Source organism: Acinonyx jubatus, chromosome B1 (assembly GCF_027475565.1).
Source record: "Acinonyx jubatus isolate Ajub_Pintada_27869175 chromosome B1, VMU_Ajub_asm_v1.0, whole genome shotgun sequence".
Lineage (NCBI taxonomy): Eukaryota > Metazoa > Chordata > Mammalia > Carnivora > Felidae > Acinonyx > Acinonyx jubatus.
In genome coordinates, this window is record NC_069382.1 from 120,997,613 (window position 1) to 121,024,213 (window position 26,601).

Sequence of the window (26,601 nt, forward strand, 5' to 3'; positions counted from 1 at the left end):
TTTATGTTTCTTGCTGCAGTTGTAAATGGGGTTGATTCCTTGATTTTTCTTTCTGCTGCTTCATTATTGGTGTATAGAAATGCAATGGATTTCTGTGCATTGATTTTATATCCTGTGACTTTGCTGAATTCATGGATCAGTTCTAGCAGTTTTTTGGTAGAATCTTTTGGGTTTTCCACATAGAGTATCCTGTAGTCTGTGAAGAGTGAAAGTTCGACTTTCTCCTTGCTGATTTGGATGGCTTTTCTTTCTTTGTGTTGTCTGAATGCTGAGGCTAGGACTTCTAACACTATGCTGAATAACAGTGGTGAGAGTGGACATCCTTGTCATGTTCCTGACCTTAGGAGGAATGCTCTCAGTTTTTCCCCATTGAAGATAATATTAGTGGTGGGTATTTTTCTTGAGGATTTTATCAAGAAAGGATGCTGTATTTTGTCAATTGCTTTCTCTGCATCTATTGAGAGGTTCATGTGGTTCTTATTCTTTCTTTTTAATGTGATGTATGATATTGATTGATTTGTGGATATTGAACCAGGCCTGCATCCCAGGAATAAATCCCACTTGATTGTGGTGAATACTTCTTTTACTGTATTGTTAGATTCAGTTTGCTAGTATCCTGGTGAGAATTTTTGCATCCATGTTCATCAGGGAAATTGGTCTATAGTTATTCTTTTCATTGTGATCTTTGTCTGCTTTTGGAATCAAGGTAATGCTGGACTCATAGCATGATTTTGGAAGTTTTCCTGCCATTTCTATTCTTTGGAACAGCTTCCAAAGAATAAGTATTAACTCTTCTTTAAATATTTTGTAGAATTCCCCTGGAAAGGCTTCTGGCCCTGGACTCTTGTTGAAAAATTTTTGATTATGATTATTAATTCAATTAATTTAATGGTTATAGATTTGTTCAAATTTTCTACGACTTCTTGTTTCAGTTTTGGTAGTTTATATGTTTCTAAGAATTTGTCCATTCTTCCAGATTGCCCAATTTATTGGCATATAACTTCTCATAATATTCTCTTATTATTGTTTGTATTTCTGCTCTCTAATCTTTATTATTTCCTGTCTTCTTCTGGTTTTGGGCTTTATTTGCTATTCTTTTTCTAGCTCTTTATGGTGTAAGGTCAGATTGTGTATCTGAGAAATTTCTTCCTTCTTTAGGAAGGCCTGGATTGCTATATACTTCCCTCTTATTACCGTCTTTGCTGCATCCCAGTTGGGACTGTCATGTTTTCATTTTCATTGGCTTCCATGTACTTTTTAATTTACTCTTTAATTTCTTGGTTAACCCATTCATTTTTTAGAAGGATGTTCTTTAATTTCCAAGTGTTCATGGCACTTCCAAAGTTTTTTTTTTTTTTGTGGTTGATTTTGAGTATCATAGTGCTGTGGTCTGAAGATATGCAAGGTATGATCTTGATCTTTTTGTACTTGTTGAGGGCTGATTTGTGTCCCAGTATGTGATCTATTCTAGAGAATGTTCCATGTGCACAGGAGAATAATGTATATTCTGCTGCTTTAAGATGAAATGTTCTGAATATATCTGTTATGTCCATCCTGTCTAGTGTGTCATTCAAAGCCATTGTTTCCTTGTCGATTTTCTGTTTAGACGATCTGTCCATTGTTGTAAGTAGGGTGTTGAAGTCCCCTACTATTATGGTATTATTATCAATGAACTTCTGTATGTTTGTGATCAATTGATTTATATATTGGGTTCCTTCATGTTGGGGACATAAATATTTATAATTGTTAGGTCTTCTTGGTGGATAGACCCCTTTGGTTGTGATATAATGCTCTTCTTCATCTCTTGTTACAGTCTTTATTTTAAAATCTAGACTCACTTCATGCTAATGTAGTTTCATTTCAGGATGAGGGAAGCTGAGAACTTCCATGCTACTCTGTCATCTTGGCCATTTGTCTCTAATTTTTTTTAATGCTTATTTATTTTTTGAGAGAGAGAGAGAGAGAGAGCAAGAAGGGAAGGGGAAGAGAGAGAGGGAGACACAGAATCTGAAGTAGGCTCCCGGCTCTGAGCTGCCAGCACAGAGCCTGAGGTGGGGCTTGAACCCCCAAACCATGAGAAATGACCTGAAGTTGGACGTTTAACTGATTGAGCCACCCAGATGCCCCAAGAGACTCACTTTAGACCTAAAGACACCTACAGATTGAAAATGAGAGAATGAATCATTTATCATGCTAATGGATGTGAAAAAAAACCAGAGTAGCCATATATATATCAGACAAACTAGATTTTAACCCGAAAACAGAGCAAGAGATGAAGAAGGGCACTATATCATAAAAAAAGGGTCTATCCAACAAGAAGACCTAACAAATCTAATTATTTATGCTTCCATGTGGAAGCAGCCAAATATATAAATCAATTAATAACAAACATAAATTCATCGATTACAATACAATAACAGTAGAGAACATTAACACCCCACTTACACCAATAGACAATTCATCTAAGCAGAAAATCAAGGAGGAAACAATGGCTTTGAATGACACACTGTACCCAATGGACTTGATAGATATATTCAGAATATTTCATCATAGAGCAGCAGAATACACATTTAGTTTGAGTGCACAAAGATATTCTGCAGAAAATATCACATATGGGGACAGATTCAGGTTTCAATATGCACAAAAAGATAGAGATCATAGTATGCATATTTTTCAACCACAAAGCTATGAAAAATGAAGTCAATCACAAGAAAAATAACTGTTAAAACAACAAATACATGGAGGTTAAACACTATCCTACTAAAGAATGAATGAGTTAATCATGAAATTAAAGAGAAATACAAAATATATGGAAGCAAATGAAATTGAAAACGTGAGAGTCCAAAACCTTTGGGATGCATCAAAATGGTCATAAGAGGTAAGTATGTAGCAATACAGGCTTATCTCAAGAAGTACAACCTCACAACCTCAAATACACAACCTCACCTTATACCTAAAAAAGCTAGAAAAGGAGCAACAAATGAAGCCTAAAGCCAGCAGAAGAAGGGAAATAATAAAGATTAGAGCAGAAATAAATGATATAGAAACAAACAAACAAAAACCCCCACCAGTTAACAGATCAATGAAATTAGGAGATGGTTCTTTGAAGAATTAATAAAATTTATAAACACCTAGGCAGACTTATCACAAAGAAATGAGAAAGGACCCAAATAAATAAAATCACAAATGAGAGAGGAGAGATCACAACTAACACCCACAGAAATACAAACAGTTGTAAGAGAATATTATGAAAAATTATAGGCCAACAAATTGAGCAATCTAGAAGAAATGGATAAATCTTAGAAACATATAACCTGCTGAAACTGAAACAGGGAGAAATAGAAAATTTGAACAGACCAATAACAAACAAAAAAATTGAATCAGTAATCAAAAATCTCCTAACAAACAAAAGTCCAGGGCTAGATGACTTCCCAGGTGAATTCTACCAAACATTAAAAAAGATTTAATACCTATTCTCAAATTATTCCAAAATATATAAATAGAAGGAAAACTTCCAAACTCATTCTATGAGGCCAGCATTACCTTGATTCCAAAACCAGATAAAAACCTCACTAAAATGAAGAATTATAGGCCAACATCCTTGAGAAAATGGATGTAAAATTCTGAACAAGATACTGGGAAATCAATCCAATGGTATATTAAAAAAGTCATTCACCATGATCAAGTGGGGTTTACTCTGGGGCTGCAATGGCGGTTCAGTATTAACAAATTAATCAACATGATACACTGCATTAATTAAAAAAAGGGTAAGAACCATATGATCCTCTCAATAAATGCAGAAATAACATTTGACAGAATACAGTATCCATTCATGATAAAAACCCTCAACAAAGTAGGGATAGAGGGAACATACCTCAACATCATAAAGACAATATACAAAAGACCCATTGCTGATATCATCTTCATTGGGGAAAAACTGAGAGTTCCACGGTTATTCACATAGTATTGGAAGTTCTAGCATCAGCAATCAGACAACACAAAGAAATAAAAGTTATCCAAATCAGCAAGAAAGAATTCAAACTTTCACTGTTTTCAGACAACATGATATTCTATATAGAAAACCTGACAGATTCCACCAAAAAATTGCTAGACCTGATACACGAAATCACTAATGGTGCAGGATAAAAAATCAACATGCAGAAATCAGATGCATTTCTCTATACCAATGAGCAGCAGAAAGAGAAATCAATGAATCAGTCATATTTGTAGTTGCACCAAAATCATAAGATACTTTGGAATAAACCTAACCAAAGAGGTAAAAGATCTGTACTCTGAAAACTATAAAACACTTGTGAAACAAATTGACAAGGACACAAAAAAAATGAAAAAACATTCCATGCTCATGGATGAGAAGAACAAATATTGTGAAAATGTCTATACTCACCAAAGCAATCTATACATTTAATGCAATTCTTATCAAAATACCACCAACATTTTTCACAGAACTTGAACAAACAATCCTAAAATTTGTATGAAACCACAAAAAATCCTGAATACTCAAAGCAATCTTGAAAAAGAAAACCAAACTGGAGGTGTCACAATTTTGGACTTCAAGCTGTATTATAAAGGTGTAATTAGCAAGACAGTATGGTACTGGGAAGAATGTCCAATGGAAAAAAGAGTCTCTTTAACAAGTGGTGTTGGGAAAACTGGACAGCAACATGCAGAAGAATGAAACTGGACCTCACTCTTACACCATACACAAAAATAAATTCAGCTGGGGGGTGGGAGAGGGAGATGGTGCTTGCCAGCGCCTTTGTTCCCTGCCTAGCTGAGCTCTGTCTTACAGGGCTCAACACCTCTCCCTCCCAGTGTCCTCTCGCCCTCCTGCTCTCCAAGCAGAGCTGTTGACTTTTAACTTTCCAGATGTTAAGTTCCGCTGGCTGTCAGAACTCACTGAGTCCGGACCCTCCGCTTTTGCAAGCCAGACTCAGGGACTCTGCCTTGCCAGGCAGGCTGCCCCTCCACCGCCCTGGCTCCCTCTTGCCAGTCCGTGTAGCGTGCACCGCCTCTCCAACCTTCCTACACTCTTCCGTGGGCCTCTTGGCTCTGGAGAGTCCATTCTACTAGTCTTCTGGCAGTTTTCTGGGTTATTTAGGCAGGTGTGGGTGGAATCTAAGTGATCAGCAGGACGAGGTGAGCCCAGCGCCCTCCTATGCTGCCATCTTCTCCCCCAAAGGGAAGCAGTACCCGTCACCAAACTTGCTTGCACTGCACAAACACCCAACGCTGTGCTTCTGTGGATCCATCCCTCTGACTGGTCTGCCTCCCTCCCGGTGCTGCAGGGCCCCTCCCACAGGGGACCACCAATGGCAAAATGAACTAGGCCTGCCCCTCCCGCCCCTGTGCACCTTGCAGATCCACCCGGGCCAATATACCAGATCCCATCGAAGCAGCACCACAAGTCTGGCAGTGTACAAGTAATCCAGACAGGGGCCACACCACTCCACAGTGAGTCCTACCCTTGGGAGAGGGGAAGATAAGGTACACCCAGTCTGACTATGGCCTCAGCGGTGGGCTTGGGGCAGACATGGGGTCTGACTGCAGCCCCACCCACCAACACAAGTTACTCCAGACAGCACAGGGGGAGTGCCCTGCAGTTTGGCCACCCCAGCGACTATCCAAAATGACAAAACGGAAGAACTCTCCTCAAAAGAAACTCCAGGAAGTAGCCACAGCTAACGAATTGATCAAAAACGACTTAAGCAATATAATGGAACAAGAATCTAGAATAATAGTCATAAAATTAATCGCTGGGCTTGAAAAAAGTAGAGAGGACAGCAGAGAATCTATTGCTACAGAGATCAAGGGACTAAGAAATAGTCATGAGGAGCTAAAAAGTGCTAAAAATGAGGTGCAAAATAAAATGGAGGTGACCACAGCTCAGATTGAAGAGGCAGAGGAGAGAATAGGTGAATTAGAAGATTAAAATATGGAAAAAGAAGAAGCTGAGAAAAAGATAAAAAAATCCAGGAGTATGAGGGGAGAAATAGACAACTAAGTGATGCAATCAAATGGAACAATATCCGTATAATAGGAATTCCAGAAGAGAAAGAGAGAGAGAAAGGGGCTGAAGGTGTACTTGAACAAATCATAGCTGAGAATTTCCCTGATCTGGGGAAGGAAAAAGACATTGAAATCCAAGAGACACAAGAACTCCCTTCAGACGTAACTTGAATCGATCTTCTGCATGACATATCATAGTGAAACGGGCAAAATACAAGGATAAAGAGCAAATTCTGAAAGCAGCTAGGGATAAACATGCTCTAACCTATAAAGGGAGACCCATAATAGTAGTGACAGACCTATCTACTGAAACTTGGCAGGCCAGAAAGGAATGGCAGGAAATCTTCAATGTGATGAACACAAAAAATATGCAGCCGAGAATACTTTATCCAGCAAGTCTGTCATTCAGAATAGGAGAGATAAAGGTCTTCCCAAACAAACAAAAACTGAAGGAATTCATCACCACTAAACCAGCCCTACAAGATATCCTAAGGGGGATTCTGTGAATGAAATGTTGCATGGACCACAAAGCACCAGAGACATCACTACAGACATGAAACCTACAGACATCACAATGACTCTAAACCCATATCTTTCTATAATAACACTGAATGTAAATGGACTAAATGCTCCAACCAAAAGACATAGGGTATCAGAATGGATAAAAAAACAAGACCCATCTATTTGCTGTCTACAGGAGACTGATTTTAGACCTGAGGACACCTTCAGATTGAAAGTGAGGGGATGGAGAACTACCTATCATGCTACTGGAGGTCAAAAGAAAGCTGGAGTAGCCATACTTATATCAGATAAACTAGACTTTAAATTAAATGCTGTAACAAGAGATGAAGAAGGGCATTATATAATAATCACAGGGTCTATCCATCAGGAAGAGCTAACAATTATAAATGTCTATGTGCCAAATACAGGAGCCCCCAAATATATAAAACAATTACTCACAAACATAAGCAACCTTATTGTCCCCTGTGGTAATTGCAGGGGACTTTAATACTCCACTTACAACAATGGATAGATCACCTAGACACAGGATCAATAAAGGAACAAGGGCCTGAATAATACATTGGATCAGATGGACTTGACAGATATATTTAGAACTCTGCATCCCAAAGCAACAGAATATACTTTCTTCTTGAGTGCACATGGAACATTCTCCAAGATAGATCACATACTGGGTCACAAAACAGCCCTTCATAAGTATACAAGAATTGAGATCATACCATGCACACTTTCAGACCACAGTGCTATGAAACTTGAAATCAACCACAGGAAAAAGTCTGGAAAACCTCCAAAAGCATGGAGGTTAAGAACACCCTACTAACGAATGAGTGGGTCAACCAGGCCATTAGAGAAGAAATTAAAAAATATATGGAAACAAATGAAGATGAAAATACACCAATGCAAATGCTTTGGGATGCAGCGAAATCAGTCCTGAGAGGAAAATACATTGCAGTCCAGGACTATCTCAAGAAACAAGAAAAATCCCAAATACAAAATCTAACAGCACATCTAAAGGAAATAGAAGCCGAACAGCAAAGACACCCCAAATCCAGGAGAAGAAGAGAAATAAAAAAAACAGAGCAGAAATAAACAATGTAGAATCTAAAAAAACTATAGAGCATATCAATGAAACCAAGAGTTGGTTTTTTGAAAAAATAAACGAAATTGATAAACCTCCAGCCAGGCTTCTCAAAAAGAAAAGGGAGATGACCCAAATAGATAAAATCATGAATGAAAGTGTACTTATTACAACCAATCCCTCAGAAATACAAGCAATTATCGAGGAATACTGTGAAAGATTATATACCAACAAACTGGACAACCTGGGAGAAATGGACAAATTCCTAAACACCCACACAGTTCCAAAACTCAAACAAGAGGAAGTGGAAAGCTTGAACAGACCCATAACCAGCGAAGAAATTGAATCAGTCATCAAAAATCTCCCAACAAATAAGAATCCAGGACCAGATGGCTTCCCAGGGGAGTTCTACCAGACCTTTAAAGCAGAGATAATACCTATCCTTCTCAAGCTATTCCAAGAAATAGAAAGGGAAGGAAAACTTCTATACTCATTCTATGAAGCCAGTATTACTTTGATTCCTAAACCAGACAGAGACCCAGTAAAAAAAGAGAACTACAGGCCAATATCCCTGATGAATATGGATGCAAAAATTCTCAATAAGATACTAGCAAATCGAATTCACCAGCATATAAAAAGAATTATTTACCATGATCAAGTGGGATTCATTCCTGGGATGCAGGGCTGGTTCAACATTTGCAAATCAATTAACGTGATACATCACATTAATAAAAGAAAAGAACCATATGATCCTGTCAATCGATGCAGAAAAAGCATTTGACAAAATTCATCCTTTCTTAATAAAAACCCTCAAGAAAGTCGGGTTAGAAGGAACATACTTAAACATCATAAAAGCCATTTATGAAAAGCCCACAGCTAATATCCTCCTCAATGGGGAAAAACTGAGAGCTTTTTCCCTGAGATCAGGAGCATGACAGAGATGTCCACTCTCACCACTGTTGTTTAACATAGTGTTGGAAGTGCTAGCATCAGCAATCAGACAACAAAAGGAAATCAAAGGCATCAAAATTGGCAAAGATGAAATCAAGGTCTCACTTTTTGCAGATGACATGATATTATACATGGACAACCCGATAGACTCCACTGCTAAAACTAATACATGAATTCAGCAAAGTCGCAGGATACAAAATTAATGTACAGAGTCAGTTGCATTCTTATACAGTAAGCAACGAAGCAACAGAAAAACAAAGAAACTGATCCCATTGACAACTGCACCAGGAAGCATAGAATACCTAGGAATAAACCTAACCAAGATGTAAAAGATCTGCATGCTGAAAACTATAGAAAGCTTATGAAGGAAATTGAAGAAGATATAAAGAAATGGAAAAACATTCCATGCTCATGGGTTGGAAGAATAAATATTGTCAAAATGTCAATACTACCCAAAGCTATCTACACATTCAATGCAATCCCAATCAAAATTGCACCAGCATTCTTCTCGAAACTAGAACAAGCAATCCTAAAATTCATATCGAACCACAAAAGGCCCCGAATAGCCAAAGTAATTTTGAAGAAGAAGACCAAAGCAGGAGGCATCACAATCCCAGACTTTAGCCTCTACTACAAAGCTGTCATCATCAAGACAGCATGGTATTGGCACAAAAACAGACACATAGAACAATGGAATAGAATAGAAACCCCAGAATTAGACCCACAAACGTATGGCCAACTAATCTTTGGCAAAGCAGGAAAGAATACTGAATGGAAAAAAGACAGTCTCTTTAACAAATGGTGCTGGGAGAGCTGGACAGCAACATGCAGAAGAATGAAACTAGACCACTTTCTCACACCATTCACAAAAATAAACTAAAAATGGATAAGGGACCTCAATGTGAGACAGGAAACCATCAAAACCCTAGAGGATTAAGCAGGAAAAAACCTCTCTGACCTCAGTCACAACAATTTCTTACTTGACACATCCCCAAAGGCAAGGAAATTAAAAACAAAAATGAACAATTGGGTCCTCGTAAAGATAAAAAGCTTCTGCACTGTAAAGGAAATAATCAACATAACTAAAAGGCAGCCAACGGAATGGGAAAAGATATTTGTAAATGACATTTTGGACAAAGGGCTAGTATCCAAAATCTATAAAGAGCTCACCAAACTCCACACCCGAAAAACAAATAATCCAGTGAAGAAATGGGCAGAAAACATGAATAGACACTTCTCTAAAGAAGACGTCCAGATGGCCAACAGGCACATGAAAAGATGCTCAACATTGCTCCTCATCAGGAAAATGCAAATCAAAACCACACTCAGATACCACCTCACGCCAGTCAGAGTGGCTAAAATGAACAAGTCAGGAGACTATAGATGCTGGTGAGGATGTGGAGAAATGGGAACCCTCTTGCACTGTTGGTGGGAATGCAAACTGGTGCAGCTGCTCTGGAAAACAGTGTGGAGGTTCCTCAAAGAATTAAAAATAGACCTACCCTATGACCCAGCAATAGCACTGCTATAAATTTACCCAAGGGATACAGGAGTACTGATGCATAGGGGCACTTGTACCCCAATGTTTATAGCAGCACTTTCAACAATAGCCAAGTTATGGAAAGAGCCTAAATGTCCATCAACTGATGCATGGATAAAGAAATTGTAGTTTATATACACAGTGGAATACTACGTGGCAATGAGAAAGAATGAAATATGGCCTTTTGTAGCAATGTAGATGGAACTGGAGAGTGTTATGCTAAGTGAAATAAGCAATACAGAGAAAGACAGATACCATATGCTTTCACTCCTATGTGGATCCTGAGAAATTTAACAGAAGACCATGGAGGAGGGGAAGGAAGAAAGAAAAAGGTTAGCGAGGCAGGGAGCCAAAATGTAAGAGACTCTTAAAAACTGAGAACAAACTGAGAGTTGATGGGGGGTGGGAGGGAGGGGAGGGTGGGTGAAGGGTATTGAGGAGGGCACCTGTTGGGATGAGCACTGGGTGTTGTATGGAAACCAATTTGACAATAAATTTCATATTAAAGAAATAAATTCAAAACAGATAAAAGACCTATATATGAAACAAGAATCCACCAAAATCCTGTAGGAGAACATAGGTTTCAAGCTCTGGCCTGGAGATAAGGGAGATAAGGGAAACAAAATAAAAAAATGAACTATTGGGACTTCATCAAGATAAAACTTTCTGCAGTGAAGGAAACAATCAAGAAAAGTAAAGGCAACCTAGAGAATGGGAGAAGATATTTGAAAGTGACATATCAGATAAAGGGTTAGTATCCAAAATCTATAAAAAAATTTCTCAAACTCAACACTCCAAAAATAAATAATTTATTTAAGAAATGGTCAGAAATGAATAGACATTTTTTCCCTAAGAAGACATATGGATAGTTAACAGACACATGAAAAAATACTCAACATCACTCATCATCGAGGAAATACAAAACAAAACTATGAGATATCACCTCACACCTGTCTTAATGGCTAATACTAACAACACAGGAAACAATAGATGTTGAGGATGTGGAAAAAGGGAAGCCCTTTTACACTGTCGATGGCAATGCAAAGTGGTATAGCCACTCTGGAAAATGATATGGAGGTTCCTCCAAATAGAACTACCCTATGATCCAGCAATTGCACTTCTTGGTATTTACCCAAATGATACAAAAGAACTGATTCGAAAGGCGCATACACCCTGATGTTTATAGCAGCATTAATAGCCACATTATGGAAAGATCCCAAATTTCCATTGACTGATGAATAAAGAATACACACACACACACACACACACACACACACACATACATACACACATACACACAATGGAATATTACTCAGTCATCACGAAAGTGAAATCTCGAGGCGCCTGAGTGGATCAGTTGGTTGGGTGTCCTACGTCGGCTCAGGTCATGATCTCGCGGTTCATGAGCTCCAGCCCCATGTCGGGCTCTGTGCAGACGGCTCAGAACCTGGAGCCCACTTAGGATTCTGTGACTCCCTCTCTCTGCCCCTCCTCTGGTTGCACTCTGTCTGTCTGTCTGTCTCTATCTCTCTCTCTCAAAAATAAATGAAACATAAAAAAAAGAAAATAAAATCTTGCCATTTGCAATGATGTGGATGGAGCTAGAGTGTATTATGCTAAGCAAAACAAGTCAGTCAGAGAAAGTCAAATGCCATGTGATTGCACTCATGTGGAATGTAAGAAGGAAAAGAAATAAACATTGGGGAAGTGGGAAAAAAGAAGAGAGAGAGGAAGGCAAACCATAAGAGACTCTTAACTATAGAGAACAAACTGAGGGTTGGTAGAAGGGAGGTGGGTGGAGGATGTACTAGATGGGTAATGGATATTAAGGAGAGCACTTGCTGTGATGAGCACTGGGTGTTATAGGTGATGAATCAATAAATTCTACTCCTGAAACCAATGTTACATGATATGTTAACTAATTAGATTAAATTAAAACTTGAAACAAACAAATAAATAAAGTAGACAAATGGCCAAAAAAACCCTGATATCTCAGATATATAATCCATTTTTATTTTTATAAATCAAAAATTTTGTGTTTTAAGTGTACCTTGTTAATTGCATTATTGCTTTTCCTATCAGTCATTAATGTACCTATTCATAGTTAACTAAACACTAACACTACCTCTAGCAGTCATTCCTGTTGGTTTTAACTCTTCCATATCTTTCACCCCGGAATGATTATTGCTTTCTTCATCATCCCCTTAAACAAAACAGATATCATATTCTTTTCCATTTCTGAAAATATATTTAAAATATTATAATTGGTGCCAAGTGATATCAAATCAGGACTACATATTAGAGGAACAGAAATAGCATAAGAACTGAGAATCTAGTTGTAATAATGATATTAAAAAAAAATCAAAGGTACACACACACACACCCACACACAAAGTATCCTGTTCTTACACAATCATTTTGTGTAGTACCTTAAGTGCTATCAAGTTGCTCAAAGGAGAAATCTGGTATTCATTCTTGGTTCTTCCTTGCCTCTCACCACAACATTAATTTATTAGAAAGTTGTAATTTATTAAAATTTATTAAAAATTTGTAATTTATTAAAAAGTTGTGTTAATTATGTCTCCAAAATGTACCTGCAATCCATCTAATTGTCTCTAAGGAGATGCCTCTTAAGTTCCAAAGTAGTAACCTGTAGTCATCTGAAGGTTAATAACATTCCTGAGTTAAGAGAAAATAAATAGAGCTGTACATAATGCAGTTGGATAATTATTACAACTACTTTGATCTGGAAGCTGCCACATTATAAAAGTTTGATAGTATTAAATTGCCATAGAAATATATTAGATATCTTCAAGTTGCCTTAGTGCATACCCTGGAGAATGTGATATGATTACTGTGAAATACACTCTTGCATCACAAATAAAGACCCTAGTGGCAGTGGTAGATATGATCTATCCCCACCCTCCACAGAGAGCCTTCAGAACCTTCTCTGAAAGATATGTGTGTCCTCAAAGATTACATTTTAACACTCCACATATTCATTGGCAAAGTATTATTTATTTATTTATTTATTTATTTATTTATTTATTTTTTAATTTTTCAATTTTTTAAAGTTTATTTATTTTGAGAGTGTGAGCAGGGTAGGGGCAGAGAGAGAGGGAGGAGGGAGAGAATCCTAAGCAGGCTTCATGCTGTCAGTGCAGAGCCTGATGCGGGCCTTGCACTCAAGAACCCAGATCATGAGCTGAGCTGAAATCAAAAGAGTTGGACGCTTCACTGACTGACTCACCCAGGCGCCCCGGAAAAATATTTTTTAAAATTCAGACTAAACTGAACTTTCACATATATAAATTTAATAGAAAAAATTTAATGTATGGTTTCAATTCAAATATACACCTTTGGGTGAAGCAGTCATGAAACTTGTTGTATTACAGAGTTGAGCAGAAAAGTCAATATCGTGAACCAGGGTTTTCAGTTGGAAGAAGGTACATACAAATATGGATTGGGGGAGGTGAGAAAGGACAGATTTTAATTGAAGGTTTAATGTGAACTCATGATTTGTAATACATATATATGTATATGTATGTGCATATATATGCACATATATGTATATGGGTATATGTATCCCTGATATATATGTGTGTGTGTATAGATATAGAAATAGGTATAGATAGATATATAGATATATATTCTAGCTTTGTCTGTTAAATAAGCCAAGAAGCAGGGATTGTGCAAAGTAGGTAGAAAATGAACCTGTAACATCTTCTTATGTCATGAAATTTTTAAAAAGTCTCAAAAAAAAAGATGACGACTTATCATAAGGATGTGTGAGCCAACTTTAATGGCTCCCTACTGGTTAAAAAACCAAACCAAACCAAACCAAACAAAAAACAACAACACAGTAGTGAATCGCAATAGTTTTAACTGACATTTATATTTCCACGTGGATAGTAAATACATAAATAGATAAAAATAAATGAATAATTGGGGGAGAAGAGAGAGCTCTTGCTTATAGTAGAACGCTGAGTGCTTACTGATAAGTATAGAGAGAGTATTCAATTTTATAAAATGAAAATCACCATTGGCATTCAAGGACATCATGTACCTCTGGATATGATACTCTCAGAAAGCTACAACATCACCTATTTAGTATGCTATCCAGAAATGTATAACCTGAATATAATCGTGAGGAAGCATCACAAAAGCCCCAACTAAGGAAGGTTCTTTTATACAAAAGAGGGGTGCTATATTCTTCCAAAGTCACAAAACACAAGGGAAGGTTTTAGAAATGTTCCTACATTAAAAGAGGCTAAAAGCAATATCTGAACCTAGACTAGATTATATACTGAAGGAGAAAAATGTACTAGAGGTATTATTAGATCAACTGACAGTTTTGAATATTGATAGTTGATTAGATAATAGTATTATATAATTGTACATATACTGAAGTTGATAATTATACTTCAGATATGTAAAAAAAACCCATATTTGTGGTAAATACATACCAAAGTATTTAGGGGTAAAGGGCCATGACATATATAACTTTCCATTGACTGGTTCTATATATATATATACTGCATGTGTGTGTGTATGTGTGTGCATGCACATAGAGAGACACACAGGGAGACACATAAGACACATAGAGGAAGGAATGGGTGTAGTGAAATAAAGAGAGAGAAACAGAGAGTGTGGGCAAATGAAAACAAATGGCATAACATGTTAACAACGGGTGAATCTGGGTAAACATACATACATGTATTTTCTGCCTTATTTTTATTCGTACAATTTTTTTCTGTAAATTTGAAATTTATTTCAAATAAAATGTTAAAAAATAAGATTATACAATGCTATATTTCTTAAGAGTTCAGTTATACATATAGATACATATTATTAAGAAGTTAAATATTATAACTTTATAATAAACTTTTTATGTTTGTAATATAATAATTTTAAAATTATAAGCTAAATTGGATTTATATATCACTTATATTTGAGATTTTTTAAAAAGATATTTAATGATATTGTGTAGTTAAGTGAATATATATGTTGAGGAACTTTGTCAATTGTATAATTTTATTACATAAAAGAAATCATGTTAGATCATATAGATTTTTATTTTTTATCTTATAAATGTGAAGATTGTCCATACATTATCCTAGAATCTCATGTTGAGATAATTTCCTTCAAAAAAGTCTATTTGGCTTAGTAAAGTACATAATGCATTACTATGTTAATATATATATGATTTTACTAAGAGCTATATATTTTATGCTTTAATAGTTACAAGATCTTAATTCATCTATATTTTCTTCACTCCTTTAAGAATTAATTAAACTCCAGATGTTATATTACTAAGATGGCAGCTTTTAATTTATGAAATATTGAAATATACTATAGTTGCTCATTGGCATATTTTCCTGTTCTTTACCAGAGATTTGTACCTATGAAATCAATCACCCCAGCTCCTGGCACATATAATGAATCTCGAACTGCTTTCAATTCCTTGAAGAAAACACCAGGACTGAAAAATACCCCATTTGGTCAGAGTGCTCCTCGATTTACACAGGACTCCAGGACAGAGGAAATGCCAGGTTAGCAATTAATCCATGTATTTATATAACTTAATATTCTTAACAAGATGGACGTAACAAGAGAGTACATTTTTTTTTGTTCTGTGGTTTGTGCTGTCATTTTAAATCACATTTTTAAAGTATTGACTATATACTAAACACAGATAGATGAAAAATAATGTACACTTTTAGTAAGATTTCAATTTAACATGTTACATATCATTATTGTAATTTTCTATGGTTTTTCTTTATTCAGTAAATTTCCTAATTTCTCTTGATGGATGTGCGTATATGTCAACTATGTGGTCACTGCCAGTAATTTAACTTATGATATGCACTTTTGTTAAAATTTTATTTTAAGGATATTCCATCACATATTCTAGTATTCTCACTGGGTATTCTAGTATACAGAACTAAGAATACAGCACAAAAATAATTTATGTAAATGTTAAGATAAAATTATGTGTTGCTGCATAACAAACTTAGTGGCTTAAAAACACAGAGTTTTCAATTATATATTATTATTTTGTGGGATGCCTGGGAGGCAGAGCTCAGATGAGACTCATTCAGAGTGCATGCATAACTTCAGCATTGCTGCCCCAGGATAGTTGGTATTTTAATTTGGTAGCTAAGGGCTCCATAGGACCTGGCAGCACTGTACAATGCTTCTTATGACCTAATGTCAGAAAGAGCACATTCTGTTAGTTAATCAGATTACTCAGAGCAACAGAAGAACCTGAAACTTCATCTCTCAATGACAGGAGCAGCAAAGAATTTGTGGCCATCTTTAATTTACTGTAGACTACCCTATGGCCACAAAATATTTACAGTTGTCCTGCATGCCTTCTCAAGGCCTCCAAAGTCTCATGAAATTATGAATGTAATCTTGAAGTTCAGGATTTTGTTATCTAAGTTCCAGTATAGTTATAGGTGAGAATTTGTGGGTTTAGTACTTTGTATTAGCTTTTGAGTATGACTTTTCTTTGTGAGAAGAGCTGTGAACTAAAGATACACATTATCTGTCCCACACATTCCAAAACACAGTGATGGGAGAAAGAGGATAATCATACTGGATGCTTCTATTCAGAAAAGAGAAAACTGGAAGCCTATAGTAGTCATAGCCCTATAGCAATTCCAAAATCTAACCAAGTACATTTGTCGTTTTCTTAATTAGAGCCCAGTTTGGCTCAATGGTAATGATTTTCCAAGGTCCTTTGTTTTACCTTTTGGGCTCTTGGTTCTATCTTTCAAATCATACTTTAAAAAAATGCTTTTTTATTTATTTTCGAGACAGAGCATGAGTTGGGGAGGGGCAGAGAGAGAGGGAGACACAGAATCCAAAGCAGGGCCCAGGCTCTGAGCTGTCAGCCCAGAGCCCAATATGGGGCTTGAACTCATGAACTGTGAGATCATGACCTGAGCTGATGTCAGACACTTAACCAACTGAGCCATCCAGGTGCTCCACATCCTTTCTCTTCTTTAAGAAATAGGCTGTATTTCTGGCTGCCTAACTTGTTTACACCAAGCCCCACCCCTCATGCTCTGGAGGGACTGCCCTTCTCAGTAAAGGTTGCCTCAGTCCCAGTGTGGTAAGCCCTTCCCTAAGAAGACTAGCAGATGCCCCTGCCCGTACCATGTCTCCTGACTAGAAAGTTCTGCAAGGCCTTAGTTCTGGTGGAGTCGGTGTCAGATCTCATTTCACAATCAGATCAGAGCACACCTAGTTAAAACTTGGCACATTCATGCAGGGATCAAATACTGCCCACAGCAGGCAAAGAAAGCCTCTCCAGATGACTGGCCTGAAGGACAGAGCAGCCAAAATGGAATAATAGATCACACACAGGACACACCAGAGACATTCACTGAAGTGCCATTCCACGGACACTACATACCTCTTTTTCATAAGGCTATTACTTTCAGGAGCAGGAGACATAACTGTCTTTTCTAACAGAGAAAAAGGCAGAGACTTATACAAGATGCCAAGATGGAGGAATTATTCCAAATCAAAGAACAAGATAAGGCCACAGCCGGAGATCTAACATATATGTCATATATCTATATCTATATCTATATCTATATCTATATCTATATCTATATCTATATCTATATCTATATCTATATATATGTTACACACACACACACACACACACGCCTGATGGAGAATTTAAAGCAACAATCATAAAGATACTCACTGGGCTTGAGAAAAGAATAGAAGACATTAGATAGACCCTTATTACAGTCATAAAAGACTTAAAAAAAGAAGGAATACAATAAATGAGATTGGAAATGAGCTTGATGTAATGAATAGCAAGCTGGAAGAAGTAGAAGAATGAATTAGTGACCTAGAAGACAAAATAATAAAAAATAATGAAGCTGAACAAAAGAGAGATAGAAGAATTATGCAACATGAGAATAGACTTAGGGAACTCAGCGACTCCAACAAATGTAATAACATTTATATTATAGGAGTCCCAGAAGAAGAAGAAGAGAGAAAAGGGGCCAGAAAATTTATTTCAAGAAATAATCGCAGGAAATTTCCCTAATCTGAGGAAGGAAACAGACATCCAGATCCAGAGGGAACAGAAAACCCCCATCAAGATCAACAAAAGCATGCCCACACCAAGATATATTGTGATTAAATTTGCAAAATATAGTGATAAAGAAAAAAATCTTAAAAGCAGCAAGACAAAAAAAGTCCTTAACCCAAAAGGCTAGCTGGAGATTTCTCAACAGAAATGTGTCAGTCCAAAAGGGAGTGGTATGATACATTCACCGTGCTGAATGGGAAAAATATCCAGCCAGGAATATTCTATCTGGCAAGGCTATCATTCAGAATAGAAGTAGAGATAAAGAGTTTTGCAGACAAACAAAACTAAAGGAATTAATGACCACTAAATCAACCATATAAGAAATATTAAAGGGAAATCTTTGAGTGCAAAGGAGAGACCAAAAGTGACAAAGACAAGAAAGGATCAGAGAAGATCTCCAGAAACAATGACAAAACAAGTAATAAAATGGCAATAAATACATATCTATCAATAGTTACTTTGAATATAAATGGATTAAATGCTCCAATCAAAGCCATAGGGTGTCAGAATGGATTAAAAAAAAAGTCCCAGGGGCGCCTGGGTGGCTCAGATGGTTAAGCATCTAACTTCGGCTCAGGTCATGATCTTGTGGTCTGTGTGTTTGAGCCCCGTGTCAGGCTCTGTGCTGGCAGCTCAGAGCCTGTAGCCTGCTTCTGATTCTGTGTCTCCCTTTCTCTCTGTCCCTCCCTTGCTTGCTCTCTCTCTCTCTCTCTCTCTCAAATAAACATTAAAAATAAGTCCCATCTATATATGACCTATAAGAGACTCATTTTAGCCCTAAAGACACCTGCAGATTGAAAGTTACAGGGTGAAGAAATATTTACCACACAAATGAATGTCAAAAGAAAGCCAGAATAGCAATACCTGTATCAGACAAACTAGACTTTAAAACAAAGACTTTAGAAAGAGACAAAGAAAGACACTACATAATCATTAGGGGGACAATCCAACAAGAAGACATAACAATTGTAAATGTTCCATGCATCCAATATGGAAGCATCCAAATATATAAAACAATAATAAACAAAAGGAACTAATTTATAATAACCCAATAATAGTAGGGGACTTCAACACCCCATTGACATCAATGGACAGATATCTAAACAGAACATCAACAAGGAAACAATGGCTTTGAATGGCACACTAGATCAGATGGGCTTAACAGATGCGTTCAGAACATTCTTTCCTAAAACAGCAGAATACACATTTTTTTTCAAGTGCACATGTAACATTATCCAGAATAGATTACATATTAGGTTACAAAACAGGCCTCAACAAATACAAAAATATTGAAATCATACCATGCATTTTTTCTGACCACAACGTTATGAAACTCCAAGTCAACCACAAGAAGAAATTTGGGAAGACCATATGGAGGTTAAAACAACATGAATGAATGAACAACATAAAGAATGAATGGGTTAATCAGGAAATCAAGGAAATAAAAAACATGAAAACAAATGAAAATGAAAACACAATGGTCCAAAACCTTTGGGATACAGCAAAATTGTTCCTAAGAGGGAAGTATATTGCAATACAGGTCTACTTCAAGAAGCAAGAAAAAAAATCCCAAAGAAATAGGCTGTGTTTGTAGTTTGAGCTTTCTCAACCTGCTTCCTGCCTGTAGAAGATTGGGGGTCTATAGCCACTTTTCATTTTGCACTATTGTCTTTTTTCTTCCAAGTTTGTACAATTCCTTATAAAAACTTTGTGAGTATATTATTGAATTGACTTCTAATAAAGTACACTGGACAGAAGCCACATTCAGATGTACTTTTTAGAAAAACCCTTCTCTACTTTGGGTCACCTTTGGTACTGCTCTGTTTCCATTTTCTTAGATTCTTAGGAGCACTCTTATTTTAGCCAAGAGGGTCTGTGACATATGGCCTTAAGATTCATAGAAGTCCTTTTCTTTAATTGAGAAATTCTGTGAGGTACCATCTGAAATCTTTCTGAGGTCTTTGCTCTCAGGCCATTTCTTGCTTTGAGAGCTTTTTGCTGTACGGAGAGATGGATGAAGAAGAATTTTACTTTTAAATCCAGAAAATCTTGATTTATTTTCATTTTCTGTAAATTCCCTTTGAAAACAACAGTTTTAGCCCATCTCTTTCTTTCCATACCTTCTCACACATGGCTGAAAATCGTTACTTGGCACTTGTGATGATATTCATCCCTCAAACTTTCTTAGCCAGAAACCCCTTATTTACTAGGTATTTTCTTTATTGTCTCAAGCATTAGTATTGTTAAAATCTCTGCCATTACATTATATGTTTTCTTTTTTTCCAGCCTGCGATAACATTTTCCTCCTGTCTTTTAAGCCATCACCAAGTCCTTTGATGGCCCTGTCTCTATGTCTTGAGTTGTTTCAGCTTCTGACCCATTGCCCCTTCCCAAACCATTGCTACAAGTTTTGTTATGGCAATTTGTTATGGTAAGTTTATAAGGGTACAAAATTATTTACTACTCATGCCATTGAGAGGTTGAGTCTCATTCTTCTCCCTTCCAATCTTGGCTAATCTGGTGTCTTTTTTGACAAATGGTATGTGGTAGAAGTGATATCCCAGCACTTCTTTTTTTTTTAAATATAATTTATTGTCAAATTGGTTTCCATAGAACACCCAGTGCTCATCCCAATAAGTGCCCTTCTCAATTCCCATCACCCACTTTCCCCTCTCTCCACCCCCATCAACCCTCAGTTTGTTCTCAGTATTTAAGAGTCTCTTAAGGTTTCCAGCACTTCTTAGGCAAAGTTATAAGCTTTACACCATACACCTAGCCCTGTTGAAACAATTGCCCAAAGCCTCTATAAAGTCTGACTGTTCCAAGACTGTAGTTCTGGAGAGGTCATGTGTAAGTGTTCGACACTTCCCCACCTGAGGCTAGCTCAGTGTGTTTATTATGAATTTGAAATCCAAATTATTTCTATAAATGAACTTACTGATTGACCCAACTGCCTTAAGATTGGGTCTTGTTTTCAATTTGATGGCCTAGTGTATTATGAATAAAATATAAATTTCCCAAAGGTTAGTTAATTTTTAAAGGATTACATGCAATTTTGATGACCCCCTCCAATCCAATCCCAAGTCTTACATGTTTTAAGAATCAGTGAGAGGGGCACCTGGGTGGCTCAGTCGGTTAAGCGTCCGACTTCAGCTCAGGTCATGATCTCGCAGTCTGTGAGTTCGAGCCCTGCGTCGGGCTCTGTGCTGACAGCTCAGAGCCTGGAGCCTGTTTTAGGTTCTGTGTCTCCCTCTCTCTGACCCTCTCCTGTTCATGCTCTGTCACTCCCTGTCTCAAAAATAAATAAAACGCTAAAAAAAATTTATATAAAAAAAAAAAAAGAATCAGTGAGAATGGCCTCGTGGAACTTTGAGTTTATTTATTTATCTCTTTTATTAAAAAAATTTTTTTTATTGCATGTAGAGATTAGGTACAGTAATGAATTGGACCCATCAGTCATAGGACAGATTTACAGATTACTGTTAGAAGGTAACCCTAAACTAACGTTGGGGTTCCTTGGCATTTCTACACCTACTGAGTGGAAAATGAATATGAAAAACCTCTAATGTGAGTGAATTACATGATCAGGATGGCTTTTCAAATCAGAAGCTTAACAAGGCAGTACTTGTGATGTATACACTGTGAGGTCCCTGTATTTAAGCACTTAAGTTGTAATGTGTTTTATTGTATTCTCATGCCAGAAAAGAGTCAGATCTGACATACTTGTCTTTTAATTACCTGAAATGGTGGTCTAAATAGTTTTTATCACACTTTCCATGTACCTTTCTCCTAAACATTACTAGTGGAGGGAATTATGAAGTTGGCAGGAATAAACCATAGTAGCATTTAGGTTTTCTGAGGGTTGGCACAAGAGACTCTTTGGTAGAGACTTTTTAAAAAATGGTTTGTTTGTTTATTTATTTATTTATTTGGAAGAGAGGGAGAGAGAGAGAGAAAGAAAGAGAGAGAGAGAGAGAGTGAGCGTGAGCAGGGGGGAGGCAGAGAGAGAATCCCAATAGGCTCTGCACTGTCAGCACAGAGCCTGACATGGAGTTCGACCTCCCAAACCATGAGATCATGACCTGAGTAGAAATCAAGACTCAGTTGCTTAACCAGCTGAGCCCCCCAGGCGCTCCTGGGAGAGACTTTTGAGGAAAAGATGTTGGAATTGGAATATTTGAAAAATTGGGAAGATTTTAGGTAGCTTGTTTTAGAAAAAATCTTCTATTTTACAATGTATAGTGATTTAATCATTTTTAGTCCAGAAAGGACCTAAAGTATCATTAGCCTCATAGTATTCAAAGTGCTCACTTGTCAGCAACTTGTTTCCTACCTACAATGAGAAAGGAGATTGCACCAAAATGTAAATCAACACAGTGCTTCCTTTATGAAGAAAGACTAGTTATAAAATACCTAGGGAATAGTCAATTTACATTTAATTATAAGCTCCTTTTCTGGTAGATTGTTTTTGGATTAGCAACAGCCCATAGACCACATTTTGAGTAGTACTGATCTAGTCAGTTTCTGTATCTTCAGACAAAGAACTTGAAGCCCAGAAAAACAAATGAGATTGAAATTACATTTTATATCTATTTAGTTGCAGAGCTAATTTAGTAGAATTCAGGTAACATGAATACAACCAGGTTAAATGTCCTTTCAAGTATATATTGCATTTTATGGATATTGCTGCTTCCTGGAACTGATGTTTTAAAATTACTGAATTATAAAACATATACAAATATTTTTTCAAATATTTTAATGTTTTGATAAAGCTTTTTCCAATGACAGAAAGTTTGTATTATTTTGATTGAAAAAGATGTTATTTACTCAGATTGCCACTGTAGAAAATATTTCTGGCTATAAATATGTCCTGAAAGGTAAAAGGCAAAAATAAAATAACTGCTGTGATAGGAATATTGGATGATAGGTGATTTTTTTCTCCCAAATTGATTTTTAATGTTGCTACATCAACTTTTCAATATTTTTTGGCATCAAGAATTCCTTTCTTTCGTTTGTTCTTTTTCCTTTCCTTTCCTTTCCTTTCCTTTCCTTTCCTTTCCTTTCCTTTCCTTCCTTTCTCCTTTATTGAGATATAATTTACACATAAAATAATTCATTTTTAAAAAATTTTTTTTAACGTTTATTTATTTTGGGGACAGAGAGAGACAGAGCATGAATGGGGAAGGGGCAGAGAGAGAGGGAGACACAGAATCGGAAACAGGCTCCAGGCTCTGAGCCATCAGCCCAGAGCCTGACGCGGGGCTTGAACTCACGGACCGCGAGATCGTGACCTGAGCTGAAGTCGGACGCTTAACCGACTGAGCCACCCAGGCGCCCCTAAAATGATTCATTTTAAGTGTAAAGTATGATGAGGTTTGGTAAATGTATGTGGTTGGGTAATCACCTCTACAATTAAGTTTTATAACATTTCCATCATTTTAAAAATGTTTTCTCTTTCCCCTCTGCAGTTAATCTCCACCTTCTCCAGGCTACTGTTACTGTCACTATGATATTGCATTTTCTGGAATTTCATATAAATGGAACATACGTTATTCAGGATTTTGTGTCTATCTTCTTTCACTTGGGATCGTGTTTTTAATGTCCATTCATATTGTTGTATTTATATTTCTTTTTATTGCTGAGTAGTATTTTATTGTTTGAGTATAGAACTTCTGTTTTTTTTTTCACTAGCTGATGGACATTTGGGTTGTTTTCATTTTTCTTGGGAAAATACCTGGGGTTAGAAATTCTGGATCATATATTAAGTATATGTTTGGTTTTATGAGAACTTGAAAAATTGTTTCTCAAAATGTCATACCATTTTACATTCTTGCTAGTAATATGTGAGTTCTTTCAAAAAATTACTTTATTTAAAGTTATTCAGTTTAAAAGAATTAAAAGCATATTTATTCTTACATATGATATTCCTCATGATTTTAGGTCCTGGGTTTTATAATATCCTAAACAATACTATGATTGACAACATTAGCAATACCTACTTGAAGAAAAAAAAGAAAAGTGCATTTGGTTCTTCTGTTCCTCGGACTCTCTTGCTGGTTCAGAAAGAAGCTTTTACTTCTCCTGGTCCTGCCGATTATCAGGTAATTTGTGAATACCAAAATAATATTCTTTATATCTAATGCCAAGACTTAGGGTTTATAACAATTACATGTGACATATTTTCCCCATTATTTTAAGCCATACTATTATTATTGAAATCATTTTTATATGGTAACTTATGACATAAGAATAAACATTAATTCGGTTTGCAACTATGTTTGTAATTTCTTTTTTAAAAATGGATCATAGGGGCGCCTGGGTGGCGCAGTCGGTTAAGCGTCCGACTTCAGCCAGGTCACGATCTCACGGTCCGTGAGTTTGAGCCCCGCATCAGGCTCTGGGCTGATGGCTTGGAGCCTGGAGCCTGTTCCTGATTCTGTGTTTCCCTCTCTCTCTGCCCCTCCCCCGTTCATGCTCTGTCTCTCTGTCCCAAAAATAAATAAATGTTGAAAAAAAAATTAAAAAAAAATGGATCATATTCTTTATTTCTTTATGGATGTCATATGTATTTGTTTAAATATTTATCTTCATTTTAAAATTGCTCCACTATTTTCGGAGAGTAATTTAAGTTTCCTTTACATGCTCTTTGTGGCTTTATGATTTTTGTGTACAAGTCTTACCCATCTTTATTAGATTTCTTCCTTTGTATTTAGTGTTTCATGTTTTTAAATTCTATTGTAAATGGTACCTTTTAAATATTTTCATTGTTTAGCTTTCTGTTATAGGTATAAAAAATATAATCTTTATTGAAGATTGCTTTACCAGTGACCCATGTGGCTTGCTAAATTAAATGATTAATTCTACTAATTTATTATTAGTTTTGAAAAAAGTTTCCTCAAGCACATTATGCCACCTGTGAATGATAGTTTATATTTTTTCTCCAAGTGTTTCATCTTTTATATATATTTATTCCTTACTGGACATCTGTATCGCAAAACAAATCTCAAGGAAATTCATAGGAATTAAAAAATATTCAGTGTCCAAGAAAATAAAATTCACAGAGTGTGATATCCAATAAAAAAAATATGTATGGAAGTAAGCAGGAAAACATAACCTAGAATCAGGGAACAAACCAATAGTAAAAGACAAGAAATTACACAGATGGTAGAAATAGTAGACAAAGACATTAAACAGTTATTATAACTACATTTCACATTCAAAAGGTAGAAGAAAGATTGAGTAAATTGAGTAGAGAAATGGCACAAATAAAAAGACACAAATTGAAGTTCCAGAGATGGCAAGTATAATATTTTTAAAAAGTACACTCTCATTAACAACAGTATAGGAGGTTTAGAAGAAAAGATTAGTGAACCTGAAGACACTGATAGAAACTGTCTGAAATGAAACACAGTGAGAAAAAAGACAAAAGTAGTGAATAAAGTATCAGTAAACTATGAGACAATTTGAAGTGGCTTAATATTTGTGTAATTAGAGTCCTTGAAGGAAGGGAAGGAGTATGGGGTCATACAATAATATTTTAAGGAATGATGACTGAAAATTTCCAAACTTTGTTCGGAGCTTTATAAAAACTGACATATCCATGAAGCTCAACAAACTTGCAGCAAAAGACATTAAGGAAACTATGCAAAGGCATATTATCACCAAATTGACTAGAATGGTTAAAAAAATTCTTAAAAGCAGCCAGAGAAAAAGGATATATAGTATTGAGGGGCAAAGTTATCAATGGGAGCATATGTCTTGTAGGAAATGATGTAAGTCAGAAGACATAGTGAAACATTTTTAAGTATTAAAAGAAAACAGTTGTCAAACTATAATTCTACAGCAGGTTAAAACATCTTTCAAAAATGAAAACACTTGGAATATGTGAAATATATGAAATATGTGTGTGTGTGTGTGTGTGTGTGTGTGTGTGTGTGTGTGTGTGTGTGAATACGTATATATGTATCTATACACAAGCTGAAATAGTCATCCTTCAAAGACCTGCAGTATAAGAAATGTTAAAGTCTTCCAGGCAGAGGAAAATATTACCAGATGGAAGATGGAATCTGGGTCTATATAAAGTAATACAGAGTATCAAAGATGATAACTATGTGAGTAAATATAAAAGGCTATTGTTGTATTTCTCATCTTACTGAAAGCAGACCATCTTACATGTTTTTGATTTACTGATAATTTACTTTCACATAAGGTAGAGGAAGCTATGGGAGGAACACATACTCTAGCTTAATTTTGACTAAATAAAGGAGAACTAATTGAATAGAAGGGAAGAATCATTTCACAAATAGTGATCATATTATTGTACAGTTTAGAATTGTCAAACAAGAGATTCTGGACATTGTTAGGTAT

At 36.2% G+C, this 26,601-nt stretch overlaps 1 protein-coding gene across 4 annotated transcripts in view; it reads left to right on the forward strand.

The window, feature by feature from the left end:
* The window catches only part of STPG2 (sperm tail PG-rich repeat containing 2), a 598,009-nt gene that overhangs the window by 124,222 nt on the left and 447,186 nt on the right, over positions 1-26,601 (forward strand). For all 4 annotated transcript variants that reach the window (XM_053217109.1, XM_053217110.1, XM_053217112.1 and 1 more), the window contains 2 exons: positions 15,508-15,667; positions 24,175-24,335. In XM_053217109.1, coding sequence (XP_053073084.1) covers positions 15,508-15,667; positions 24,175-24,335 — 321 coding nt within the window. The remainder of the gene's footprint in view (positions 1-15,507; positions 15,668-24,174; positions 24,336-26,601) is intronic.